This window comes from Galleria mellonella, unplaced genomic scaffold (genome assembly GCF_026898425.1).
Source record: "Galleria mellonella isolate WM207_F2 unplaced genomic scaffold, CSIRO_AGI_GalMel_v1 utg874, whole genome shotgun sequence".
In the NCBI taxonomy this organism is placed as follows: Eukaryota; Metazoa; Arthropoda; class Insecta; order Lepidoptera; family Pyralidae; genus Galleria; species Galleria mellonella.
In genome coordinates this window covers 1,536,762-1,564,139 of record NW_026442167.1, presented here as the reverse complement: position 1 = coordinate 1,564,139, position 27,378 = coordinate 1,536,762, and the positions used below count along the sequence as shown (strand labels likewise).

Genomic DNA, 27,378 nt, shown 5'->3' with positions numbered 1-27,378 from the left:
ATTACTGACAATTCCTTTCCACCCTTCTTTTCCAGTGTCAGTACTATTATTGGCATCCCCATATGATCAAATTTAATTAACAGTGAGCACAAAAACTATAATACTATCTGCATAATTTCTATAGGCAAGAACGGATAAAAGATCTAACTTTTGTATTCGTTTACTTACAATACTTTTAAGAACCAATTCTGGTTTTCAGACGAAATGTTTTAAATGCAAGGGTTTTTTACTTTGTGTAATAATGCAGAAAATTAATGCACAATAGAATTCTATCGAAAAGGTAATTTAAAATTATAACTATTACATAAGTACAAAATTTTTTATTATCGTCATGGATTACATTATTTTCTATATTACATTGTACCTATTTCAATGTAATCCCAATAATATTCGTTTAAGGACTATATTGTAATAACAATAAGACTTAATAAGACGAAAGTTTCTGAGCAAATTTATAGTAGAATAAACTAATTTTTGCCCCTTAAATGGGGTTGCATTGCTTTTTCCATTATTACTACACGTGTTTTAATCAGATCTTGACCATAATTTCTGATAAAGTCTTCCTCGATAGGTCGGGTACTGTAGCGTTCTGATGCGGTCTTCCAACTGGTAGCAGGAGCTCTAACCTCTCATTGACAGGTCTTGAGAGCAACTCCCGGAGTCGGGCATTGCAATTAAGTGGTGTCGAAGTGAGTGCCACTAAGCCACAGTACTGAAATAAATATCATAATTACAGCTAATACAATATCAAAGGCATCATCGTCATCGACTCTTATATCTTTAAGATCTGGAATCGCTATACCCAATAACTTTACTATTATTACTTAACCATTTAAACCTGAATGCAGCAAGAAAGCAGAAATACTGGTGCAAAAAATTTATGCAGATTACTTTAGTACAAAGTCTTCCTTTCTTAAATAAGGTTTTGGACAAATACCAACCTGTATGGCAGCTAGTAGAATTCCAGCCGCGATAGCTACACTAACTTCACTATAATAATGCATCTTTTTCTTCCCATCTGCTCTCCAGGAATGTGTTTGACGAAATACTAGAAGTAACGCTGGTGCCTCCGATAAGTAAGGTTTTATATGCTTCGTAGCGAAAGGCTTCAAATCTGTCACCCATTGTCTGGACATTCTCTGGGTGTAGTTTAGTTCTTCCTCTTCTTCCACGATAGTTCTGATGGCTTCTTTAACTGATTGGTCCTGAACAACTACGAAGGTCCAGGGTTCTGTATGAGCACCGGACGGAGACGTACCTGTAATGTTGTTAGTGTTAACAATTTATTTGAACTGAAAATCTGCATAAGATAAAATATTACAACTATGAGTATGGCTGTGCAGCGGTTTAATACACTGTCATTATCTTCATCATATCAGTCATTAACTGTCCACTGCTGACCATGGTTCTCCTTCTTTGGGGATTTGCCAGTAGTTGTCACGTCTAGCAGACGGGTCGGCAACCGCAATAAGGTTTATTCCTCGATTCCCTTAGATGCCTCTTACAACACTCACGGGAAAGGAAGGGGTGGCCTATTCTATATCGGGACCATATGGTATACATTGTATCTCCTTCTAACTTTTGGATTGAATTGGATGATGTAATGTGACATTACTATATCCAAAACTGTGACCCCAGTTTTGTTTGATAATGTTAATTCGTTGATATCTCGTAAGATGGATAGAAAAGTAACTTTCGAATATTTCGTACATTCTATTCCATTAAGCAAGTTTCATGTTAGTCTTAAGTTTAGAAATCTCAATACCTCGTATAATTTATTGTAATCCCAAGTCTTAATTACGCATTTATTCTTTTAATTAAATATAACAGTAGAACATGTTTTTTCCTGGTTACTTATTAGTACACAACTGCCCATAAAGAAGCGTAATGTTTTCAGAGTATTATGACAGAGTACTTATGTAAGTAAGTTTTTTCATTCCACTATAATTTCTAAATGCCTGAACATGTTCTTATTTATGGGGTATCAAATAGATATATTATCTGGAGAGACACTGGCTATTAATTTTTTGAAAATATATTGTTGTTTTAGCAGAGCGGTCGAATTTTTGTATTTTGAGAAACAAAATGTACTTGCTTTTACTATTATGAAGGGGAAAAATGTTAAAACACTTGATGCGACCAGGCGAACTTATGAACATTATAATAGAAGGTAGAAGGAAGTAGGAGAAGATGGAGACCAATAGTTACAGCAGGCAGATCAAGGAAGAAGTCGGTGTCGTGTCATATCAAGAGGACTCGCTGAAAATCCGGGCAGATCAAGGAAAGAGTTGGTGTCGTGTCGTATCAAGAAGTGAAAAGACTCGCTGAAAATCTTAGTGAGTGGCAAGAGCTCCACCGAGAGGAGCGCAGATTCTAAATAGAATAGATAGATTACTATAACGAGTATGATATAATAGTACTCGACTGCAAATAGGGCAATTAATGCACGTATGTTGATGTGACCGGAACTTTGACGCAACGTCTAATGTAAACAACTTGATGGACTTTAATTATTGGAGTGTACAACAGTGTTCCTACTTTACATTGTCTATTTACATCATAGACGTGGTATATTGTATTTTAAATGGAATTATAAATAGTTTTCCAAGTCGTACGCGTGGATTTCAGAAGCAGGAAACTAAAGAAATGGATATCTAGATGGTATATTAACATAAAATATATTCCAGATTCAAAATTAGTACTTTAGAAATACAACTGTAAATACCACATACAATTTGTTGCAATAGTTTTTCTGTGATGCCATAATAAACATATAGACAGGTTTCAGAGATGTTTTCTTCCACGAACATTAAGGTTATGGAATGAGCTCCTTGTCGAGGTTTTCCCAAGAGACTAAAGCTTGGGGTTCTTCAAAAGAGGGGTAAAGAGGTTTCTTCAGGCTCGACAACGCGCGTCTAATACCCCTGGTAGGGGGGAATGGGATTGTTACTAATGGAGACTGAGAATCCCATTGCTAGCAATATACCCAACCAGGTCGACCTCCTCGCGGTTCCCCTTGGAAACTATCATGGTTAATTCCTGATGAATACATCATGATGGGCTAACTGGGCTGTTTTCATTTTCATCGATCATCCTTCTTCACTGGTGCTCCACCAGCGTATGCCGGTAGCGCAGGTGGAGCTGCCATTCCATTTTCATCCATCAAAAAAAAAAAATACCCCTGATATTGCAGTGCTATGGTAAGCGCTAGAGTATACTCTGTTATGTTATTACTTCCCATGAGGTGGGCCGTCAGCTTGTTTGCCACTCCAAGTTGCATAAAAAATATGTATATTATTTAGGATTATTCATTCTGTTTTAAACATTTTGTCATACATTATGCATACATATTCATAATTTTTAATGACACATAATAATTATGTTTAATAAGCAATTATTTTCATATTTGATCACAAACAAGACTGCATCCAGCGGCGATAAGAAGTTATAAATAGTCCATGACGACCTATGACCATAATTATGGCATTAAAGACTGATCGTACATTGGTACCGCATGTTGGTGAATGATAAATAATGTATAATCAGAGAGGAAAGAACTAACAACAGAGAATGTAGCTTGCTATATCACAAGCAATCAACACTCTGCCAGGTCGACCTCCATGCAGTTCCACCATGAAACCATCGTGATTAATTATTGTTGAATTCGTTACGATTGGCCAACTAACCTGCTATCATCTTCACCTATCATCTCTCACTAGTGATTCACCAGAGTATACCAATAGTGAAAGTGGTTTTTTTTTATGGATGATAATGGAATGGTAACCCCATCCGCGCCATCGGCACACACCGGCGGGGCACCAGTGAAGGATGATAGATGATAAATTTCTTTTAGCCCATATATATAATTCAACGAAGTTTTCTATATATATATATATATATAGAAAATCGTTTTTTGTCAATTTTCGATACGAGATTTTTACATAAATAATACATCACTACATAGTATAAAACAAAGTCGCTGTTGCTGTCTGTCCGTCCCTATGTATGTTTAAATCTTTAAAAGTACGCAACAGATTTTAATGCGGTTTTTTAATAGATAGAGGGATTCAAGAGGAAGGTTTATATGTATAATACGTGCATAATATTGTAGAGAAACACTGATAATTTTAGAGGTATCTAATGGGTCGGCAGCGCTATTTAGTATCAGTATTGCACCCGTGCGAAGCCGGGACGGGTCGCTAGTATTGAATAAAAAAAAAAAATTAAATAAAAAAAATTATACCTACACCTAATTCAGTTCAGTAATCAATCGATAAAGGTTCAGACACGTATCTGTGGAAATGCGATTATCAAACACGTTTACTTTTTTGTATTTGTTCAAACTTGGTTTTCGTTTACGATCAGCCTAAGATAATCAGTAGATAAGGTGAGAATCAAAGTTCGATCACCAGCCATGTTTTTATAATAACTTTAATTCGTCACGTGTGATCTATCTAGTAAGATATATATTTCTAAATTCATTTCATTTTATAACATTACATGTTATTTATTTAAAATTTAATTTACAATTTACAACAATATTTTAATCTCATTATAATGTTTCTTCGCCGTGTAGATCCCTTAGAATGGGCCACTCCTTCGTTTCCCGTGGGTGTCGTAAGAGGCGACTAAGGGAGCATATGGTAGAGGGATGGGCAGCAGTATCCCTCTTAAAACATCTGTTAAACCTAACTGCGGTTGCCAACCCGCCTGCCAAGCGTGGCAACTACTGGTAAAACTCTCCTTATGGGCAAGGTTATGGTTAAGGTTGGCTTATGCTGAACATTAGGTTCAGCATTGGACAGTTAACAAAAAAAAGTTTTTTAAACACAAAACATGCTGTTTAAGAAACATTTTTTGTTACCTCTAAATGTAAGAACAGTTAGTCCTAATCCACTAGTGTACGAGGTTTGTCCGGAAAGTACGTATAAAAGTTTTTTAAAAATTTTATTTTACAATTATTCAGGTAAATCAATTTTATCCCCTTCAAAGTACTCCCCCTGTGACATAATGCACTTGTGCCAACGCCGTTTCCACTGTGAGAAGGCTCCTTGAAAGTCCTCTGGTTGTAGGTTTCTCAGCTGCCCCGTCGTAGCTTTTTTTATCTCATTTATGTCCCCCAAATGCCGCCCCCGAAGTACCAATTTGGTTTTATAACAAGAAGAAGTCACACGGGGCCAAATCCGGCGAATAGGGGGGGTGTTCGGTCACCGTAATGGAATTTTTACTCAAAAACTCACGGACAACAAGAGAGGTGTGGGCAGGGGCATTGTCGTGGTGAAGAATCCAACGCCCCTCTCGCGCCAATTCTGGACGAACTCGTGCCACACGAGCTTTGAGGCGTTGAGCACATCGACTTAGAATTTTCCATCAACTGTCTGGCCTGGAGGGACGAATTCTTGATGGACAATCCCCCGAACATCGAAAAAAACAATCAACATTGTCTCGGCCCTCTCTGAATCTTTTTAGCCACTTGTGGACGGTTGGTTCCTTCACAGCATCATCCCCATAAACTGTTCTGAGATCGGCAAAAATTTCACGGCCATTCTTGCCGAGTTTCGAGAGAAACTTGATTACGACGCGCTGCTCTTCAACGGAAGCGGGCTCCATGCCGACGGGGTTTCGTTAAGAGGTAACTTCACAGATGGCGTGACAAGCCAGTTCGCACCGCACGGCGGTCAGACCAGAACTGAAGCATTGTTAGGGACATAAGGAAGGGGTCTTGCGCTTACCTGGCCTCCCCACTCCTCTTTCTCGCATTCCAGAACACTTTTATACGAACTTTCCGGACAGACCTCGTATTGTATTTAAATATTTCGCTGCATCTTATTTTGGTAATCCTATAAATAAATAGCTATCACCGACAATGTGTATGACGTATTATTGGTTGATTAATCGAGCGAGTCGTCAAGTTCTTTACAATATAGTTGAAGGCAATGATGATTTGTATTTCCTTGTTTATTTCCTATTTAATTATAAATATATATATATATATATATATATATATATATATATATATATATATATATATATATATGTATATATGTGTATATATATATATATATATATATATATATATATATATATATATATATATATATATATATATATATATATATATGTATATATATATATATATATATATATATATATATATATATATATATATATATAAATCTTGGAGGCAATCTTGCGTCTTATATGGGCGAATTTACCAATGATACTGCGTCCTACTGACTTATTGCGTCCGTATACCGGACGCAAGATTGATCTTTATGCTACAGACTCCTTATTGTTAGTATAACGTTTTACCAAAAAATTGGCATGGACGCTATTTGGTCACCTTATTGTAATTCGGCGTATTTTTTAGTTCCGCGGTTTGTCGCACAACATTTGGAGGGCGTTACTATGTGCCGTATATCGGCGCATCGTATATACCTACAACTTTTTTTCCATACATTACTCCGCGAATGTTACTACCGTATACTGTAGGCAATTTTCAAGTTTTTATCTGTCTAAATTCATTATTTAATTGCTTCCGTTACTAAAGTGTATATGGGAACGTATGACAAGGAGTAGAGACGGAGGGGGTAGCTGTTGTAATTCGCGCGTTTTAATGTTTATTTAAGAGCGGTGTGGCTTATGGTCATTTAGCGTCCTTTATGAAAGGACGCTGCAAAGGTTATATACGTGAGTTTAGTGAATATCAGGAGTGAATATTGGAAATGAAAATGAAAAGGAGTATGAGAATTTTACAATTATTGAAAGGTAAGTATCTAATATTTATAAGTATACCTTATGTTAGAAAATTAAAAGAAATTTTACTACTTACATACGTTGATAATTTAGTTATCTTAAACATACAATAAAATCAAGTCAGTTGCAGTAGTCGATTCGTCGTTATAAATCGCACGACCTCATCATGGTCATTGTTATTGATATAGACAGATTTTTTAATAGAAATGACTTCAAAAGTTATTACAAACATTGTCTACTGTGGCCGTGGTATTCCACTCATTTTGCGTTAAATAAGACATGTTATGTTTGTGACACAAAAATTACAAAAGATCTTGATTTGATTCCAAATCATTTTGTTTTATCTATGAATAGTGATGATATATTAAAGCTGTGTAATAGTTCTTTCTTTTGGTGTAATATTTGTCAATATGCAATTTACGATCACTACCCGGAAGACGAATGTTTTTGTACTTAAAAAGGTTACCTAACCTATTTTATTTATAATCGCAGAAATAATAGACATTCTTGGTATATTAAATATATTTTTGTGTTATTTAGTTATGTACTATTGCCTAATTTGATTTTGACGGTTACCACTTTCCATCAGGTGAGCCATCAGCTTGATTGCCATTATAAGTTGTATAAAAAAATTGTCTTTTTATTTTTAAAATAATGATTTCTATAAAAAATTACCTTAATTTTAAAATTAAGATTAATTTTTTTAACCAATTGTTTTACACAATGTTACAACAACAAAAATCATGCAAAGATATATTACTATTACCACCATTTATAAAAAAAAGAGATTATAGTTACCTATAAATCCATTAGATAAGTGGATTATTTATTATTTTCAGATTCCTGTCAAAAAACTGAAACATCAGTGAATTTATCATCAGATTCAACAAATAATGAGGTAATCTGTGCAATCATAAGCACAAAATTTGTTAATAAAACATTTGAAAATCGATGAAAAACTTTAAGAAACCGTATTCCCCAGAATGAGACTTGATAAGATATCGTTTGTTGCTAAATAAGATTTGCTCATTCGTGTATTTGGGTCACAATATATGAAAAATCATAGAGAAACGCATTTTGTGAATGTAATTTCTAGAAAAATTAGAGAACTAGATAAATTGTTAATTGAAATAAGAAAAAAAAAGATCAATCGGTGAAACATTTATTAGGTGCACTTAATCCGAAATATTATAATCTTATAGTGTCAGCTACAAAGGTTGTAGGTAAATATGACTCGGAAAAAGATAGATAGATAGATTTGATTTGCCTACATTTGCAATGAATATTTCTACTGGCATAAACCAGTGCTGCAATATAGCATTTATGCTTGCATTAAAAAAAAAGGGCCATACATAGAAGTAAACACTGCTGAAATAGAAGCGGGCCTCAAAACTTTGATACACCTTATAGATTCTAATTAGAAATATGATGTTTCAAGTCAGGCTGCGACCGATCTAAACAAAAAAATTGGAATAAAGTTACCATAACACCTTTAGCAAATGATTTAAAAATTAAAAAAAAAATCTTAACAAACATGCTGAAGAAGTTGCCAATAAAATTAAGGAAGGTTCTTATCATCTTAGGGTATACATACAATTATTAGAGACAATATATTGCAGAGTTTTGCTACTGAATCGGCGCTAACCTGGGAAACTTCAAAGAATTACGCTACATGATTACTTGGAAAATGACCCAAATACTTCTGAAAAATATAAAGAATTCGATCGGACGCTAAGTGAGTAGAGTGAGTTCTAGTAAAAACATTTAAACGAGTTGTTGTTAGAGGCAAACGAGGACGTGGGGTTCCCGTGTTATTTAATAAAGAAGTTCGAGATGATATAAAACTTTTGCTTACAATAAGAGACAAATTTGTTTCTACAACAAATAAATTACTGTTTGCGAACCCAGGATTTGAGAACTCGATATATGGTTATAAAGTTTTGGAAAGGTACTCGAGGTTATCTGGAGCAAAAAATTTGAAAGCAATTTCTTCCACAAGACTGAGAAAACATTTAGCGACGCTATCACAAGTATTTAGTATGTCTGAAAATGATCTGGAACAATTAGCTACGTTCATGGGGCATACTAATGAAGTTCATAAGAAATCGTATAGATTGCCAGATGACGTGTATCAAACTGTTAAAATTTCAAAACTTCTAATACTTATGGAAGATGGAAAAGCAGATGCTTATAGAGGGAAAGGTTTAGATGAAATAGATTTAGATCTAAATGAAGAATTGCAGGGAGAAGAAAGAATTGTAAATGATGACATTTTAGATTTTGATTTACCCACACCACGCTTGTTAGTTGAAAATTCTTGTATACAACCTAGACTTTGGATTGAAAATAAAATATCTGGACTTAATCACCAGGTAATGACAATAACAGATAAAAGAACTGAAAAAGGGAAAAAGAGAAACTTAGTACCCTGGTCTATGAAATAAAAGAAAGTTATTACCAAATTTTTCAAGAGCCATATACAAAATAAAAAACCTCCCAAAAGACCCAGACCAGACCCAGAACTGTTACAAAATAAAGACTGGCTAAAAATTAAAGTTTTTATTCAAAACATTTATTCTAAAAAATAGCATAATTATCATGACATTGGTTTATTTGAAGCAAACTTACTTAAAAAACTTGTTTATCTTTTCATATGACCCTTTATTTAAAATATACATATATTAATATAATTAAGATGTGCGTGTAAGTGTTCAATCTAAGTAATATTATTTATATTAAGCTACAGATTTATTAAAGTTGCTGATGTTGAGTGATGAAAATTAAATAGACATTTATTTTATTTTACTATAGATTTAACAATGTGATTTTTGTTAAAAAAAAATTGTTAGTTAATGTTATTATAAGAGGTCTTGTTTGTTTTTATAACCTTTTTATTTTTTTATAAGTTTACAGATTGTAGTGATTTTCTTAAAAAGATAAAACAAATATTTGATTGTAATTATAAATTCTATTATGTAATTAAAAGTGTTTATTAGCTTTGTTTTGAATAATTATTTTATTTCATAGGTTTAGAATTTTGCCGATTTTGTTAGATAAATAAAATAATAACGTGCTTCGATTTCAAAATGTTGATGCTTAATGTTACTGTAAGAAATCTTATTTGTATACATTACATTCATTTAACAGATTTTAGTACTGATTTTCTTAGACAATTTATAAAAGAATATGACTCAAATAAAGAAATACTTTTGTTTAATGTTATTATGAGAAATCTTATTTACTTTGTTATCAATAATTTTATTTAATAGATATCTGTACAAATTTTTTAAATAAAACAAGAATGTGTTTTTAGAAAAAAAAACTTTTAATTAAAGTACACCTTGCATGTACGAGTATGCAAATTTAAAAAGTATATGGAAGTACGTAAAATATCGTATGATTTCCATTATACAGAGACGACGATTTGAAGTTAGTTAAATAGAATACATAACATACGAAATATACGGTGCACCATATAGTGTCTGTCTTAAAAGGACGCATTTAAATTTACACAAAATACTGTAAGTATACGAATATACTGAGTGCTGCATGATCTGCGAGACGAATGGACGCATGAAGTTTGCATGACATACAAACTATATACGGAATATACAAATGTGCCATATGATTCCCGCTATGAACGGACTCCGGAACGTCGGCTAGAAATATTGAGAATTGAATATTGATATCTGTTATTTAAAAGAAATATAATTATGAGTACTGATTTTAGCACGAAATAAAGTAATAATATTCACTTTCAAAACAATTGTAATTTTACTGGAAGTGGGGGATGCAATAAGTATCGGAAGTGAAAAGACGCAAGAAGTCGTCTGCGATTTAAATATATATATATATATATATATATATATATATATATATATATATATATATATATATATATATATATATATATATATATATATACATAGGATTTAATACTAATTATAGTTAGGACATCCAAACATATGTAAAATAATATCGTATATAGTGTGTGTGAAGTGTTAAGTGTTGTTTCTTGCGGATTCTCCTCAGCAGATTACAACTTTCTGAACCCAGCAGTAGAATTATAAAATTGACGATTTAACTGTTTCGCCCATGATACCGCCCATGCGTTGCCATTCCTGAGGACTCGGGTATTATTCCTCTGTACCCAGTAAATTCACGCCATATCCCACCCTTCAAACCGAAACGCAGCCATGCTAACACAACTGTTTCACGGTAGAAACACGAATGAGATAGAGGTGGCCAAGCAAACGACTTTTGTACAAAGTCTCCCTATGGTAACCAATCTGAAGGAATTTTGAAGTGTGAAATATAAAAAAACTGCATTATATGTAATGATAAAATTTGCGTGCAATTTGCTCAACTTGTGCATGTTAGTAATAATAACTATAACGGTAATTCAATAGCGTTTTACAACTAGTCACGCTAATTGCAATCATTTCCATGTAATTATGCCTAACGAAGTGGCAGTTCGGATGACTTGGCGTCATCATTATTAATTGTTCTTGTACTGTGTTTGTTTTTTTTTTATTTTTATACTCGTTTATAGTCTAAGATCTGGCCACTGAATTTTGCATGTGTAAAAGATAGATAGATAGATAAACTTATTTGCATTACTTACAGCATATAAATAATAACAGACATAAATAGACATGCACAGTAAAAAAATATAAATGTATACATTGGTATACAAAACATAAAGAAAAAAATAAAATGTATAAAAGAAGTAACAATTTTTTTTTCTTAATGCGTGTGCTGTGTAACACAATATGGTCGCAACTCAGCTTACTGCTTTGCCCTAAAAAGAGCATAACACTGATATTCTGTTGTGGCCAAAAGCCAGCCACGAAATTTCTTAGAAAAAATAAATAAGAGAAATATAGATAAAATATGTATATTGTGTGTGTGCTGATTACATTTACTGTTATTTAATATTTAAACTTTATTGAAACCATGTTTCATTTAAACTTTTTCAATGAAAGATGGATGAAAATATAATAAAATACACCCAGTTAGCTGCAACCTGGTTATCAGATTGTAACACTTACTTGCGGCCAATATTTTTAATGGAAACCCTACGTTATTGTATAAAAAAGAATAAACTTACATTTAATGCAGTCTTTTAAAAAAATCCCTGTAGTACAGCCCCAACATCTAAAACAAATCTTAAGATGCTGGCAACCCAAGGACTATTTTGTTATAACAGGCGACCATATGTAACTATATAGAGAACAGTATAATTGATATGATGCTAATTGATATATATATATATATATATATATATATATATATATATATATATATATATTTATGCAACTTAGAATGGTAAACAAGCTTACGACCCACTTGATGGAAAGTGGTAACCGTCGCCTATAGACATGAGCAGTACCATAAACATAACAGAGTATACTGTTTCGCTCACGATACTCTCCATGCGTTGCCATTCCTGAGGACTCAGATGTTATTCCTCTGTACCCTGTAAATTCACGCTATATCCCACCCTTTAAACCGAAACACAGCCATGCAAACACAACTGCTTCACGGTAGATAAGAATGGGACAAAGGTGGACTAAAGCAATATTATTACAAGTAAGTGTTACCTAGCAACACTTTTTTATCGTTTCAGATAAAGAACTTTCCAAATCGGTGTATAATTACAGAGTTAAGAGGTAACAAACGTCAAAAAAATATACCTAACCTAAATGAGAATCCGCTTTTTTTAAGTCGGTTAAAAATTTGCTCTGTTTGCAATTTCAAATTGAATTAAATATTTTCTCGCTGTCATGAAATAAAGTACTTACCAGCAGTTTTTATGATATTATTCAACACCTCATCAGGTATCGGTTCTGGACTGAAGGCCCTGACGGTCCGTCTCTGGGCCATCAGCTCGTAGTACTCCCGAGATCTCCGCAAGATCTCCTCGTCGGTCCTCTGGGGAGGTTTGTATGGAACGTGGGGAGTATCCTCTGGTATAGCAGGCACGAGGTGGTCCGGATCATCATCATCAGGGAAGTCTCTTTCTAGAACAATACAGTTAATAGTTGAAATACAATAATTTAAGATTTTGTTTTACAAAAAAATCCGGCTTCAATTAAGGCAAAATCAGTTATTTTTATTTAAAAACTCAACTACTAAACCGATTTTAATATAATATCTATGGACACGATCTAACGTATATCTTTTAACCCTTCTTTGCATGATTTTTTTATTGGTGAAATAAATCAAGGTGGGGGGAAAGGGATCGTTGGTAATTGAGACTGAGAATCCCATTGCTAGTAATATACCCAACCAGGTTGACCTCCTCGCGATTCTTCCTGGAAACTATCATGGTTAATTCCTGATGGATTCATCATGATGGGCTAACTGGCCTGTTTTCATTCTCATCGATCACCCTTCACTGGTGCTCCGCCAGCGTATTCCGTTAGCGCAGGCGGGGTTACCATTCCATTTTCACCCATCAAAAAAAATCAAGGTGATATAATTCATGTTCAAAATTAAAGGTAAAATGGTTAAAAAAATAATTCGACAGCTATGTTTTTTTTTCTGCGATGGACATTAAAAAGGTATCCAGACACGATCAACTTGAAGTGAACTTGTTCTTTTATATAATTTTTAGGCATTTAATGTTATGATGCAAATTTCCACCATTATGCAAAGAAGGATTAAGTAAAAAAAATATATATTTTTCCTAATCGATTTTTAAATGACGGAGTTATAAGGAATTATAATAATAAATATAAAACAAAAAATGCAAACGAATCAAGAATCCCGTCCTTTTTTTAAAACGGTTGAAAATAATAGATTCATTTTGGTAACGTATCTTAAAAAAAGGCACCCAAGCAGAGGACATTCATACAAAATTTCCCTCTGATAATTTGTAGGCACTAATTTATCTCCATTCGTTTAAAAAAAATGTTTCTTATGTTTTGTATCACGCTTATAAAGTAGATAAGTAAAAATAAGTAGTATTTTTGTACAAAAATTTTAATAATAAGAACTCAAGAAAATATATAAAAAGAAAAAAAAAAACTTTAAACCTATATTTTATACAATTTTAGACTTTAGAGTAAGCCATGTTTGTAATGAATCGACAAATCTACAAGAAAAAATACTTAGAAGAGCAGAATAGAATAGAATTAATGAAATAAAAGAAGGAACGAGAAAATTATATGATTATAATATATGAATACATTAAGTACTTATTACTTTATGTTTCCTCTATTCAATAATGCACCGCCTACTTATTTGTCTGTTCGCCCAATGGTTGACTGGTAGAGAACACCGTCCGGGGTTAAGTCCGCCAAATGTACATAGAATTTTACTGTGCATTAAAGTTTAAATAAATAAATAGTATTTTTTTTTATACAACTTAGAATGGCAAACAAGCTGACGGCCCACCTGATGGAAAGTGGTAACCGTCGCCTATAGACATGAGCAGTACCATGGACATAACAGAGTATACTGTTTCGCCCATGATACCCCCCATGCGTTGCCATTCCTGAGGATTTGGGTGTTATTCCTCTGTACCCAGTAAATTCACCCATATCCCACCCTTCCAACCGAAACACAGCCATGCAAACACAACTGCTTCACGGTAGAAACACGAATGGCACAGAGGTGGCCAAGCAAACGACTTTTGTACAAAGTCTCGCTCTGGTGAGGGAATAAATTTATTTATTAGAATATGGTACAACAAGATGCCAATAGTAAATAAATTCCCATCATGTTTTGCTGTTTCCAGCGTACTAATATTTAAAAGCATATAAATTATTGCAAGCAGTAAGAGCATATCACAATTTTCCAGTCAATTAACAATTTTTCATTATATAATTATATATTTAGTAAATATTTCAATAACATACATACATACATATCTGTCACGCCTGTCTCCCATTAGGGTAGGCAGAAACAATGGAACGCCAAATGCTTCGATTCAAACAAACCTCTTTCGCTTCTTCCACATTCATCAATCTTGTCATATTTCAATAATTATCATATTAATTTACTAACTGCACTTGTAAAATGTAATTGACTCCCGGACTGCGCTTATAGCACGAATGGGGACAGAGGTGTCCAAGCAAACGACTTTTGTACAATGTCTCCTTCTGGTAATATAATCTATACTTCTATTTAATATTTGTTTACAAAGATTTGTTTATTTGTATTGTAATGCATAAACTCAAAAGCTACTCAACTGATTTCAAAAACTGTTTTCACTTATAAAAATCTCTCACAGTTATTTGTATAATTTTTATAATGCATGAATTAAAAATATTTTGTATGTATGTTGTGATTATAAATAAATACATCTTGTAATGCAAGTTTTTTATATTGTGTAAAATTATGGATACTCGTATCTCTTTTGTAAATGAGTGCATATTACTCGCAAACGATTTATTGGCTGATTGTAAATTCTAGGCTAATGTACACGGGAATTTATCAATATATTGTATAACTAGCGGCCCGTCCCGGCTTCGCATGGCTAAACATTTTTACAAAATTTTAAAAAGTGATTATTGTGACATAACGATATTAGTTGGACATATAGTATTCCAAAGTTTTTAGTAGTTATCGATATGTTCTTCAATATTGTAGAACATAGTTTTGTTCTATCACCAATAATTTCCGCAGCGCACGCGACGAAAGATATTTTATAGCATTTTTTTTTTACAACCTGAGTTACGTTACTAAAATTTTAGTAAGATTCCCTAATCTTTTGTAGCAATAAATATAGCTTACTAATGGTGAAAGAATTTTTGAAATAGGCAAAGTAGTTTTTGAGTTTATTCATTACAAACATACATACACACAAAAATACAAATCTTTCCTCTTTATAATATTAATAAATGAATAATAAAACATTATCTAGTTGTTTATTGTAAATTAATATGTATGTATATAAATTTACTTGTATCAAATGATACGCATATTTTCCAGATAAAAACCTGTCACTGTTATATTGTCACTGAACGAGATAAATTGGCACTACTATGTATATCTAGGTTTATAAATATATACACTTGAAAGATTAAAAAAAAAAATATTTAAATTTTATTACATAATTTTATTTTTTTATTTTATTTTACTTTAACAAATACATAATAGTAGGTAAACAATATACATAATTGCATTTGTGCATATGTGTATAGTTCTAATTTTAAATAATATTTTTAACCGACTTAAAAAAAGAGAGGTCATTTCAATTGTATTTCCTGTGTTTTTTACCTCATGACTGTGTCAGCTGTAAACTAATTTGTTTTTTTTACTACTCGTAGAAAGGATATACTTACCAGTACAGATTGGTTCTATAGAAATTTTATCAAAATCGGCACAGTAGCTTTTAAATCAAAATAACTGGTTTTGCCACTAGAGGGAGACTTTGTACAAAAGTCATTTACTTGCTTGGGTACCTCTGGCCCATTCGTATTTTAACCTTAAAGCAGTTGTGTTTGCAGGGTACAGAGGAATAACATCTGAATCCTCAGGGATGGCAACGCATGGAGGGAATCATGGGCGAAACAGTTTTTTCTGCTATGTCCATGGTACTGCTCATGTCTATAGGCGACGGTTACCACTTTCCATCAGGTGGGCCGTCAGCTTGTTTGCCATTCTAAGTTGTATAAAAAAAAAATACCAAACCAAATTAATATTTTTATTACTGTAGATAGATAGGTATACGAGTATAGACTTACATACATATCTGTCACGCCTGTCTCCCATTAGGTTAGGTAGAAATACAGATATATAGATAGATACTCTTTATTGTTTCCTCCAAAAGATTATAATAGTAAACTTATTATAAATATAAACAATTACAAGAAATGATCACACTGAGAAAACAATGGGCGACCTTATCGCTAAGAGCGATCTCTTACAGCCAACCATTGGATAGAAAAAAGTAATTCTAACTGTACTGCTATTAGTTAGAGATCTAGTAAAATACATACATACATATCTGTCACGCCTGTCTCCCATTAGGGTAGGCAGAAACCATTGTTTCAACGAACTATAACAAGGAACAACGAAGAAACAAATGCTTCGATTCAAACAAACCTCTTTCTTTTCTTTCTAGTAAAAATATTTGTGAAACAGAGTTTATTAGATATGCTTGCAGGCTAATAACCTTCGTAAAATAGGGCCCAGAGTTAAAGAAACTGTCCCATCAAGTTAGGACTAAGTCCTTTACTATAACCAGTTTCGTCGTAGAGTTGCAACCGAATCCTACGACTCGTTAGCCTTAAGCCAAAATACATATTTACGCAACACGTTCCGTTCGAACGAATAAATTATGTTATATTTTACTCTTAGATTAAATAGATAGAGCCCCGAGCGTCAAAAATGGGTCAACTTTATTAATTGTCAAATTAGCTGATCGTTTTCTTTTATATATATATATATATATATATATATATATATATATATATATATATATATATATATATACGTTTGTACAAGAATTAACCACTATGGTTTCCAGGGAGAACCGCGTGGAGGCGACCTGATTAAGGGTGTATTGCTAGCAACGGGGCTGTTAAATCTCATTACTAACAATCCCTTTCCCCCGTAAATAGAAGATGGTTAGATTAGTACATGTTAAATGGGTCATGAACATGTTTGCTATTCTATCATAAAATATTCGGGATAACTGTTCTATTTCGTAAGTTACAGTACGGAGTAAAGATTTACAAAACTTTATTAAACTCGGTCGAGCGGTCTCGGGGATTAGTGTGAACGGACACGATGTTTGCACGAGATTTTTATATTTAAAACTCAATTCTTCATACCATACACTTTTATTAAATGACAAAACTGCATGGATTTGAATTTTGTATTAATGTGAATTGTATTGTAAATGTAATTATTGTATTTTTTTTTTTAATAATATTATTTTCTATAGTAATTATTATAATTATAGATTGACGTATCATAAGTATCTGTAACAGATGTATATGAATAAAGATGATTGATTGATTGATTGATTGATTGATATTAGTTAACTTTTTAGTATTTGCCATAAATATCCGGTAGTGGAACACGGTCTTTTATCGGCACTAATATAATTTAGCCGAATGTTTGTGTGTGCAGAGTGCAAATATTTAGGTTTCCAGTAAGTGGAACACTTAAAATCATTGGATTAGTAATGTGTAATAAGATGTGCTTAGACCTTTTTAGTGATATAGCATATTTTTTTTTAGTGGATGATAATGTAATGGTAACCCCACCCTCGCTATCGGTATACACCGGCGGGGCACCAGTGAGGGATGATAGGTGAGGATGAAGCAGGTCAGTTAGCCCATCGTGACGAGTTCAACAAGAATTGTTCACGATGGTTACCATGGGAAACCACGTGGAGGTCGACCTAACATATTGCTAGCAATAGGGCTGTCAAACTCCATTGCTTTTTCCCCTTGCTTGTTGTAGTGTTATTACAATACAGGTGTTGGCGCCTCGCGTGACTTGTTTTCACTTATTGGCTACCATTATTCGATGTCATAGTACTTAACAGCACGCAACTCCGCTTACCACTCTGATATAATACTATAATATGTATTATTTTCTTTGTGTTCATCAAATAAAGTAAATTTGAAAAAAAAAATAAATAAATAAACGAAACGTTTCCTACGAATTTGACTACGTGAATCAATCAAACAACGATTTTCAATTTTCACCACAGAATTACATTTCTGTTTTGCCAAAGGTAGATTTTGAGAGAATGCTATATAGTATTAAGTCCACATTACAAAAAAAAAATCTTTTGTACCAGACTTTTTTTGTAATGTGGCTAATAAAGAAAAAAAAAAGTATATGAAGATACTTCATATATTTGTTAAATTAGGATATAACCAATCCGCGTAGGAAATTTCATTCAAATTCTATCGTGTCTCATTGGTGCCCCGCCAGCGTATACCGTTAGCGCAGGTGGCGTATATATATATATATATTATACCACTGAGGTGGCAAACAAGCATACGGCCCACCTGATGGTAAGCGGTTACCGTAGCCTATAAAGACCTTCAATACCAGAGGCATTACGCGCACGTTGCCGACACTGAAGAAACCTCTTTACCCCCCTTTTGAAGAATACGAGTACATCACTTCAGAACGGTTGTACGTATGTAAATCATTTTTGTTTATTTATTTATACTTTATTGTACATGCTAATACTACATACAGTAACATGACAGTAAAAACATGTACAAAGTACAGGTACTAAAGACGAATTTAGCTACAAGAGTTTTCTTCTTGCAAACCTAAAGTGGAAAATAGCATCAATGTCAGTGGGAGACAAGACAAGACGATACAAGACGACTATACAGAAGAAGACTATACAAGACGGTACTAAAACCTATCTGGACCTATGGAATCCAGCTCTGGGGAACAGCGTCTCATTCCAATGTCGAGATTTTAAAAAAGATTCCAAAATAAAATGCTGAGGACAATAACCAATGCTCCTTGGTTTGTCACAAACGAGCAACTACATCATGACCTAAAAATTGGAACTGTTAGACAGGAAATACTACAACACACACAATCCTACAAGGAGAGGATAACAAAACACCCTAACAGACTGGCAAGAGATCGTATGGACGTAAATCACACAACTCGCAGACTGAAACGCAGAATGCCCCAAGACATGGTTCTATAAAATAAAGTAGGATGCGACTCAAGTCGCATACTGAGCACGCCATTAAAGTGTACGTCAAGCAGGGCACTAGTGAGAGATGATAGGTGAGAAAGAAGTAGGTCAGTTAGCTCATAGCGATGAACTCAACAATTATCAACTACAATAGTTTCCAGGGAGAACCGAGTGGAGGTCGGCTTCATAGGGTTTATTGCTATGATTGATAAATACGGTAGAAGATGCACAAAGATGCAACATCTTTACGCAGTTTCAATGGGTCGAGCCGGGCAATAAGACACCGATCGTCAACAATTCGAGCCGCCCGACTTTGAATGCGGTCTAACGGAAGGAGTTGGTACTGTGGCGCCCCTGCCCACAGGTGAGAACAGTATTAATACTAATCTGAATTAATCCAATGATAGTCGTAATGCAATCGTCAATTTGCAATAAATTAGCCTTCATAAGCATCATCATATTAATATCCACTGTTTTTTTTTGATGGGTGAAAATGGTATGGTAACCCCGCCTGCGCTAATAGGATACACTGACGGAGCACCAGTGAAGGGTGATTGATGAGAATGAAAACAGGCCAGTTAGCCCATCATGATGAATTCATCAGGAATTAACCATGATATTTTCCAGGGGGAACCGCGAGGAGGTCGACCTGGTTGGGTATATTGCTAGCAATGGTAATATCCACTGTTAACTGTCCATCGTTAAACATAAACCTCCCCCAAAGAGGGGTTTGCTTGTAGCTGTCACGCTTAGCAGACAAGTTGGCAAACGCAGTTAGGCTTCGATTATGTTTTAAGAGGGACGCTGCTGTCCGTCCCTTGACCATTAAATTTCCGTAATCGTCTCTTACGACACCCACGGGAAAAGAAGGAGTGGTCCATTCTAGACCAAAACTATATGAAAATTTGATTATTACTTATATGTTACATTTAGTTTTGTTGCATGATGGAGAATAAAACATGCAGAAACTAATTTTAAATGTGATTATGAAATTGCATTTTTTTTTCCAAATCGCTTATTCTGAGGGAAAATACAATAATATTTCAATCTTTTAAAAAGGTGGTTACCTAAACACACAACGTTTTATGTTATATAAACTATATAGGAAACAAATTAAGTATTCAAAAGGTAAGGAAATAATAGGTGAGTTCGTATTGTTTTGTTCGTACTTGATTGTGATTCAAAGAGTACACCAAAGAGAAAGTATCTACATAAGTAATGGTGTTGCGAAATTGATCTATACAATGTTTTATTTATTACTAAATTGAACGAGTAAACGTTTTATGAATTAAAACATGGCATTAGTAATCTCACAGAATGAGTGAAAATCTAAGATGTTAAAGATGATATTGAAGCTGATGCAAATGAACGTAGGAATGTATGTGTTTTTAGGGTATAGATTGTCATTTATTTTGTTATTCACCTAGCGACCAGTCCTGGCCTTGCATGTGTGCAAGATCTTAACAAAAATACTACTTCTGGCAATAAAAATCAACCCATTATCATTAAAAGAACTGCTATTGAAAATCAGTGTCGTAGCTTCAGATTTGAAACTGCGACATATGCTGAGTTAGGTCCTTTGCACAAACACTGCTACATTCATTGTGTTTTTCTTTTTATTCTAAATTCAAAGTAAAATAGTAACGTTATTATATAATTGCGTAATCTTCATCATTATGTTGTTTTGTTATATGTAATATGTATAATTTATATTATTTTTTTCTTAAAGAACGATTGTATCTAATTAATTATATTATTTAAATGAAAAGTTTGTTTAGTGTATGTGTAAATAAATAAATAAATAAATAAAAAGCGGTTGACCAGTTTTAGAGATTAGTGGGAACGAACGTCGTGATATGACATTTTTATATATTAAAGTAAGCTAAGAAGTTCTTGAAATCTAAAACTAACTATACAATGAAACGATGAAAGACATGACGGATTTAATTTTATCATCTTTAGCTAGAAATGTACTTGGAAGACAAAATTAAATTAACCAAAAAGATATAACTAATTGCTTGACTGTAAAAATAGTTACAGTGATAACCTCAAAGGTCTCTCTATTTAAAATATAAACTAGATATACACATAGATAAAATAATAATATTATTTATATATTATTACTCGTGTGATGTATGAATGCTCATTATGAGTTTTTAATAAAAACAGAGAAAAAGAAAAGAGACAAATAAAATATCTTGAATGCATTATTTAATTTAAGACAAGGCTAAAAATATTATCGTGTTCTCCTCGAAAAAATTAGAGACAAGATTAAACAAAGTTTATTAAACTGCATATGCATGCAAATTTGAATGATTTTAAAGTAATAAAATCGTGAAAAAATGAATTATTTTCATGATTTTTGATGATAATAAAGGTTCTAAACCTGTGAGAAGCGTACTACCAAGCAATTTTGTATGAAACTCCCACGAAAGTCCTTGTGGAAAGACAAATTTTAGAACCGAACAATTTGTACATTATTTAATAATACAGATACATATGCCAATGTATAATTTTCGAGTATTACGTTTGGTATAAACGCGACGTGCAAGGTTATATTTAATTGCTACTCGTGGCCATACACCACAAATAAAGGCAATTTAAACAGGTGATAATAACCAGGAACTTCAAAACAACTGTAAAATTATCAATATCTATTATAATAATATTATTTTAGAAGCAATCAACATTGTATTGATCAAAATTACTGTAGAATCGACGTAGAACAAAAGTCGAATCTTGAAGTTAAAATGGATATGGGCAAGATACTTGGTTAGGAGGAAAGGTGGACAATGGACCAAGGTTGTGACAGAATGGTGCCCAAGAGAGGGATAAAGGATAATCGTTAGACTACCAATCCGATAGTATGGATGGTGGGGAAGCAGTGGATGAGGTGAGTGCAGAACCACTACAAGTGGCGTGACAAAAAGGTTTATGCCCTGTAGTGAGTTGACGAGAAATGTTGGACAGAATAGAAAAATAGATTGCTATTGATATTGTCAAAGTTATAAAAAAGCATGAGAAAGATCAATTTTACCTCGAACTTAATAAGACTGAATTCCATTGAGAGGTACATTTGATATATTATACTTAAGAAAATCTATAGTCTATGATAAATGTTGATTACATTATCAACATTTAATATGCAAAAAAAAAAAAAAAAAAAAAAAAAAAGAAAGATCTTAAATTTATTATCAAAATAATACAAGATGAATTATTAGTTAAAATTTACTTTTGATAACCAAAAGTTTGTGTAGAAATTGAAGATCTACATTAATTGTATTTCACCAAATTGTTTTATAATGATTCACGTACACGTTATGAGCAGTATTGCTGCAAAACAAATGAACGCCATTTAGAGGTCATGAATACCGGCAATAAAAACATCGAGAAGTTGACCACTAGCGAAGACTTTTGACAATTCAATACGAACAAGATAGGTTGTTGACCAAGTTTATTTAACCAAGGTTATTTCCCTTTCGATTTGACAGTATAGTACCCTTGTTTATTCGTTTTATAATATAATATTTCATATTATTCTTCAGTGGTATGTTTTTTTTATACCACTGAGGTGTCAAACAAGCATATGGTCCACCTGATGGTAATCGGTAACCGTAGCCTGTGAACATCTGCAAAATAGGGGTATAACGCGCGCGTTGTCGACTCTAAAGAAACCTCTTTACCTCCCTTTTAAAGAACTCCATGTAATCTCTTGAAAAAACCTTGACAGGGAGCTCATTCCATAACCTGTTTGTGGGAGAAAACATCTCTAAAACCGTACGCAATTGTACGCAATCATCTAGGCTCCAGGGCACGAGGGTGACCTTCCGGTACGACTCCTTATCGATGACGAGCTGGTATGTCATCGCAAATTATAATATCTTATATTATACTTTATTTTCTGTATTTAACACTACCTACTACTATAATACAAGCACTTAGAAATTGAAGATTTACTTTATCTTGTCAAAGTATTTATTTTTTAAACTAAAAATGCATAAGCTGACAACCACCTTGATGGCAAGAGGTAACTGTCTCCTATAGAAACACTATGGATATCATAGAATACTCTGTAATGCCCATGGCACCTGTCAAACCTTGTTATTCCTGAAGACTAAAATATTAAATGCCCCTCTTAAACCAGACTGCCAAGCGTGGTAACTATTGGCAAAACTCCTCCAAGAGGGAGAGTTATGTTCAGCAGTTAACAGTTTACGGCTATATCATCATCATCAAGGTGTTAAACCTTAAAGAATTAAATAGCGCGATCCTTTAATTTTTTCTGCTATATTCCTCCCTTCGAACAGAAACGTGGCTGCTTTACAGCAAAAACACGAGTGTGACAGCGGTATTCTTGCACAAACTTTCATAAAAAGACTTCCTTTGGTATTCGCTTATTTTATTGATTCTAATTTACTATAACTTTGCCATATGGTCCTGGAATAGAATGGGCCACTTCCTCCTTTCCCATGGGTGTCGTAAGAGGCAACTAAGGGAATTCAATAGTGGAGGGATGAGCAGCAGCGTCCCTCTTAAAGCATCATCAAAGCCTAACTGCGGTTGTCAATCCTACCGTCAAGCGTGGCAGCTAGAACTAGAGCTAGCAGCTGGTAGAACCCTCCAAAAAGGAGGTCTGTGTTCAGCAATGGAGTTAACGTCTAATATGATGAGAATAACTTCCCACGGACGGTTTGCCAATTGTAACACATCCCTGTTGAATGCATTCCAAAACTACATAATATAGAATATATCTTAATACCTTCTTGTTTCAATATTCAATTTGTTGCATCAATTACTGGCTTGACCTCCATTACAACAGAAAACAGATCAATACTAATTTTGTTTTTTTTTTGTTTATTACTTTTAGTATTTACATACCGTTTAGTTTTAATTGACATGTCTCTTTCGCTATAATATTGGCGGGAGGAGGAGATCGTTATTTTTTTTTTGATGGGTGATAATGGTATGGTAACCCCATCTGCGCTAACGGGATACGCTGGTGGAGCACCAGTGAAGGGTGATAGATGAGAATGAAAACAGGCCAGTTAGCTCATCATGATGAATTCATCAGGAATTAACCATGATAGTTTCCAGGGAGAACCGCGAGGAGGTCGACCTGGTTGGGTATATTGCTAGCAATGAGATTCTCAGTCTCCATTACTAACAATCCCTTTCCCCCCAGGAGGAGATCGTTAGGAATGGAGATAAAAGGGCCCATTGCTAGCAATATATCCAACCAATCCCAACTCCACGGTGTTCCTCTGGAAGCCATCGTGATTAATTTTAGGTGAATGCGTCTCGATGGGACAACTGACTTGACTTCATCTTCACCAATCACTGGTGCCCCACCAGCGTATACCGGTAGCGCAGGCGTGGTACCCATTTCATTATCATGTCGTAAAAAAATCCATCATGGTTTTGATTCACCTACTATTACATAAATTAATTTTCCTTGCTCATATGTTAAATATAATACTATCAGTTTAAATTAAAGAAATATTTTAATATAATAAATACCGCATCATAGATGCTCATGAGTGACTAAGGGTCCCGGAGTGTTCCGAAACTAGCTGAGTTTTTTTGACTAAAATACACATAATTCGATAGTTATTTCATTAAAATTAAATATGTACTTACGAAACTTTTAACAATAAAAAGTGGATAAAAACGATCAGTAAGTGTATCAGTTTATTTACAGTTTAATTACTTAGTAATACAAACAATGAAAATACCATATGCTTGAATAGTAACAATGTTGTATTACCACTAATCGTGTGCAGGTGGAGCGAACGCATTCTACATTCGTAAACAGGAATAATTTACTGCAATTTGATTGAAAATTTATAGTACATTATAGACAGAGGTAGTTATAGGTTGTTTGTGTTATGTAATGTGATATTGAACGAATTACGAAATAAATAGTCTTATCAAAATAATTATATCTTTAAAAGACCTTCACAAACCTGATTGTGAGTTGATACTACCTACCTTTAAACATAAGTAATCAGTACTAATCTATTCCTGATGAAAATGTCACTTGATATATTAAACTATTATAAACAAACTGTATAGATGAATACGTACAGTTTAACGTCTTTGCCTCCTCTTCCCGGCCGAGAGTGCTATTAAAAATATAATTATTATCACTCACCTCTCCCACTGTTCCAATTTCGCGCCAATTTCTTTTTTGTAGCGGCAGTTCTATTTAAATTTGCTTCCAACCTATTTTTATGGACCACAGTGAAACCAATAAAGAATACAATTAAAACAGTGTACACATAATAACAATTATGCTCTAACGTCCATAGAGTCAACGATATTATATTCATTATTATTTTTTTTTTTAATTTAAGTATTTGTTTTCGCGCGTGATTATATCAATTATGGCGGCGCGCACATGCACCTACGAACGAAACACGCCGCGAACTAAGTTTGTTTGTTGTCATGTCATTTGTTTTACAGCGCCATCTTAGTATCGACAATAATTATGTTTGCCATTCAATATTTAACTTTATTGTGTCTCAAATAGCGGACATAAAAGCGTTAAATATTACAAATTTTGGCACACATTGCACCTTGGCAGTGCTCGTACGCTTTTTGTGTGCTTGTTTATATCTCACCTTGGTATTTTATAATTAATGAAAGTAAAAAAAAAATATAACTCTGTTGCATATAGAACCGTCTACCTGCTTCATCTTGAAATTTACCTTGAATTTTGTTTGTTTTGCAAAAACCATCTGGCTTCGCTGTAGCAGTGTCTGCAAGTTATAGGTACAGGTTATTATACTATAAATATACAATATTTGTATTATTTTAAATTGAATAATGAACTATTTTATGGGTAATTTATTAATGTACTGAAAGTAGTTAAAATTTTTGTCTCAAGATTTAAATAATACAATATCTGAAATTTGTGTTTCACAAAAAAGTCGACTTCGATTGTAGCAAAACTTGTTAATTTGATTTAAAAACTAAACTACCGAATATATATCCTTTCAGATTACAGATTAAAAAAAAATTCCAAATCGGTTTATATTAGAACCGAATTGAGAACTTCTTTTGTTTTGAAGTTGATTGAAAATATAATTAAAAATTTTTTCAACTTATTAACCAAAATATTTGCAGTACTTGGTTACAGATGGCGCTTATCATATTTTTCAATATCTATGTTTTTTGGCCTCTGTACTGTGAAATCTGAAACATTTGATAAGTAACCGATAAGTAAATAAATTCGTTCCTATTCACGCATAATCGCAACTTGACAATTCCAAGAAAGAAAATTAACTAAATATTATAGATTAAAAATAATGGTAGTTATTAAAAAAAGGGTTTCTTTTTATTTTAGATAAGTGTACAGTTATTTTAGGAACAATTTTAAATAAAAACAATTATTGAAATAAAGAAATATGTCATTTACCAATGTATTTTATTTATATATAATGCAAGAATATTAGTGATCAGTATTCATATACATATATTTTATATGATTTAAATCCGGCTCGAAGGACCTTAATGGTCCTCCGAGCCGGATTCGATTCGGATTCGAGCTTCGAATGGATTTGAATCAGCAAAACATGTACTGAAATATAACTATTTATTTAATTTATTTGCATTGCTATTGGACATGAGCGGACTGCTTTATGATAACGTAAACTATTCATTTATTTACATTCTTAGTAAGTTCTATTGAAATAGACTATAATTATATTTCGGTAGGTTTTTTGCTGGTACAAATTTGTTATGAATTTAAAATAGTTTTTTTTTATTTAAATACGTCATGTTGACTTTTTGTAGTCAAATTCAATGAACCGGCATAGTACCGCCAAATGTTGAGTGTAAAACATTCCTGTTTCGGTAGACCGTGCATGGCACTGGCAGTTTTTGCCCATGTGTGCGGTTACATATCATGTAATTATAAAAAAAAAAAATACAGGAAAAACATTTCGTCGCTAACTAAGCACAAACAAAACTGGTCGACATAC

The 27,378-nt window shown here is 33.3% G+C and overlaps 1 protein-coding gene across 1 annotated transcript; it reads right to left on the bottom strand.

The window, feature by feature from the left end:
• Positions 1-305: 305 nt before the first annotated feature.
• On the bottom strand, positions 306-25,823 carry LOC113518851 (iodotyrosine deiodinase). The gene is made up of 4 exons (XM_026903863.3): positions 25,548-25,823; positions 12,561-12,779; positions 942-1,258; positions 306-712 (listed from the first exon to the last, which is right to left on the bottom strand). Exons 1-4 carry the CDS (start codon positions 25,723-25,725, stop codon positions 530-532), a joined length of 897 nt encoding a protein of 298 aa, XP_026759664.2. The 5' UTR covers positions 25,726-25,823; the 3' UTR covers positions 306-529.
• Between the last annotated feature and the right edge of the window lie 1,555 nt (positions 25,824-27,378).

Coding starts and splice junctions, on each gene's coding strand:
- LOC113518851 (XM_026903863.3), bottom strand. CDS start 25,725: ATGAATATAATATCGTTGACTCTATGGACGTTAGAGCATAATTGTTAT. Junction 12,780..25,547: donor AAATTGGAACAGTGGGAGAG/GTGAGTGATAAT, acceptor GTATTGTTCTAG/AAAGAGACTTCCCTGATGAT. Junction 713..941: donor TTCTACTAGCTGCCATACAG/GTTGGTATTTGT, acceptor TATTTATTTCAG/TACTGTGGCTTAGTGGCACT.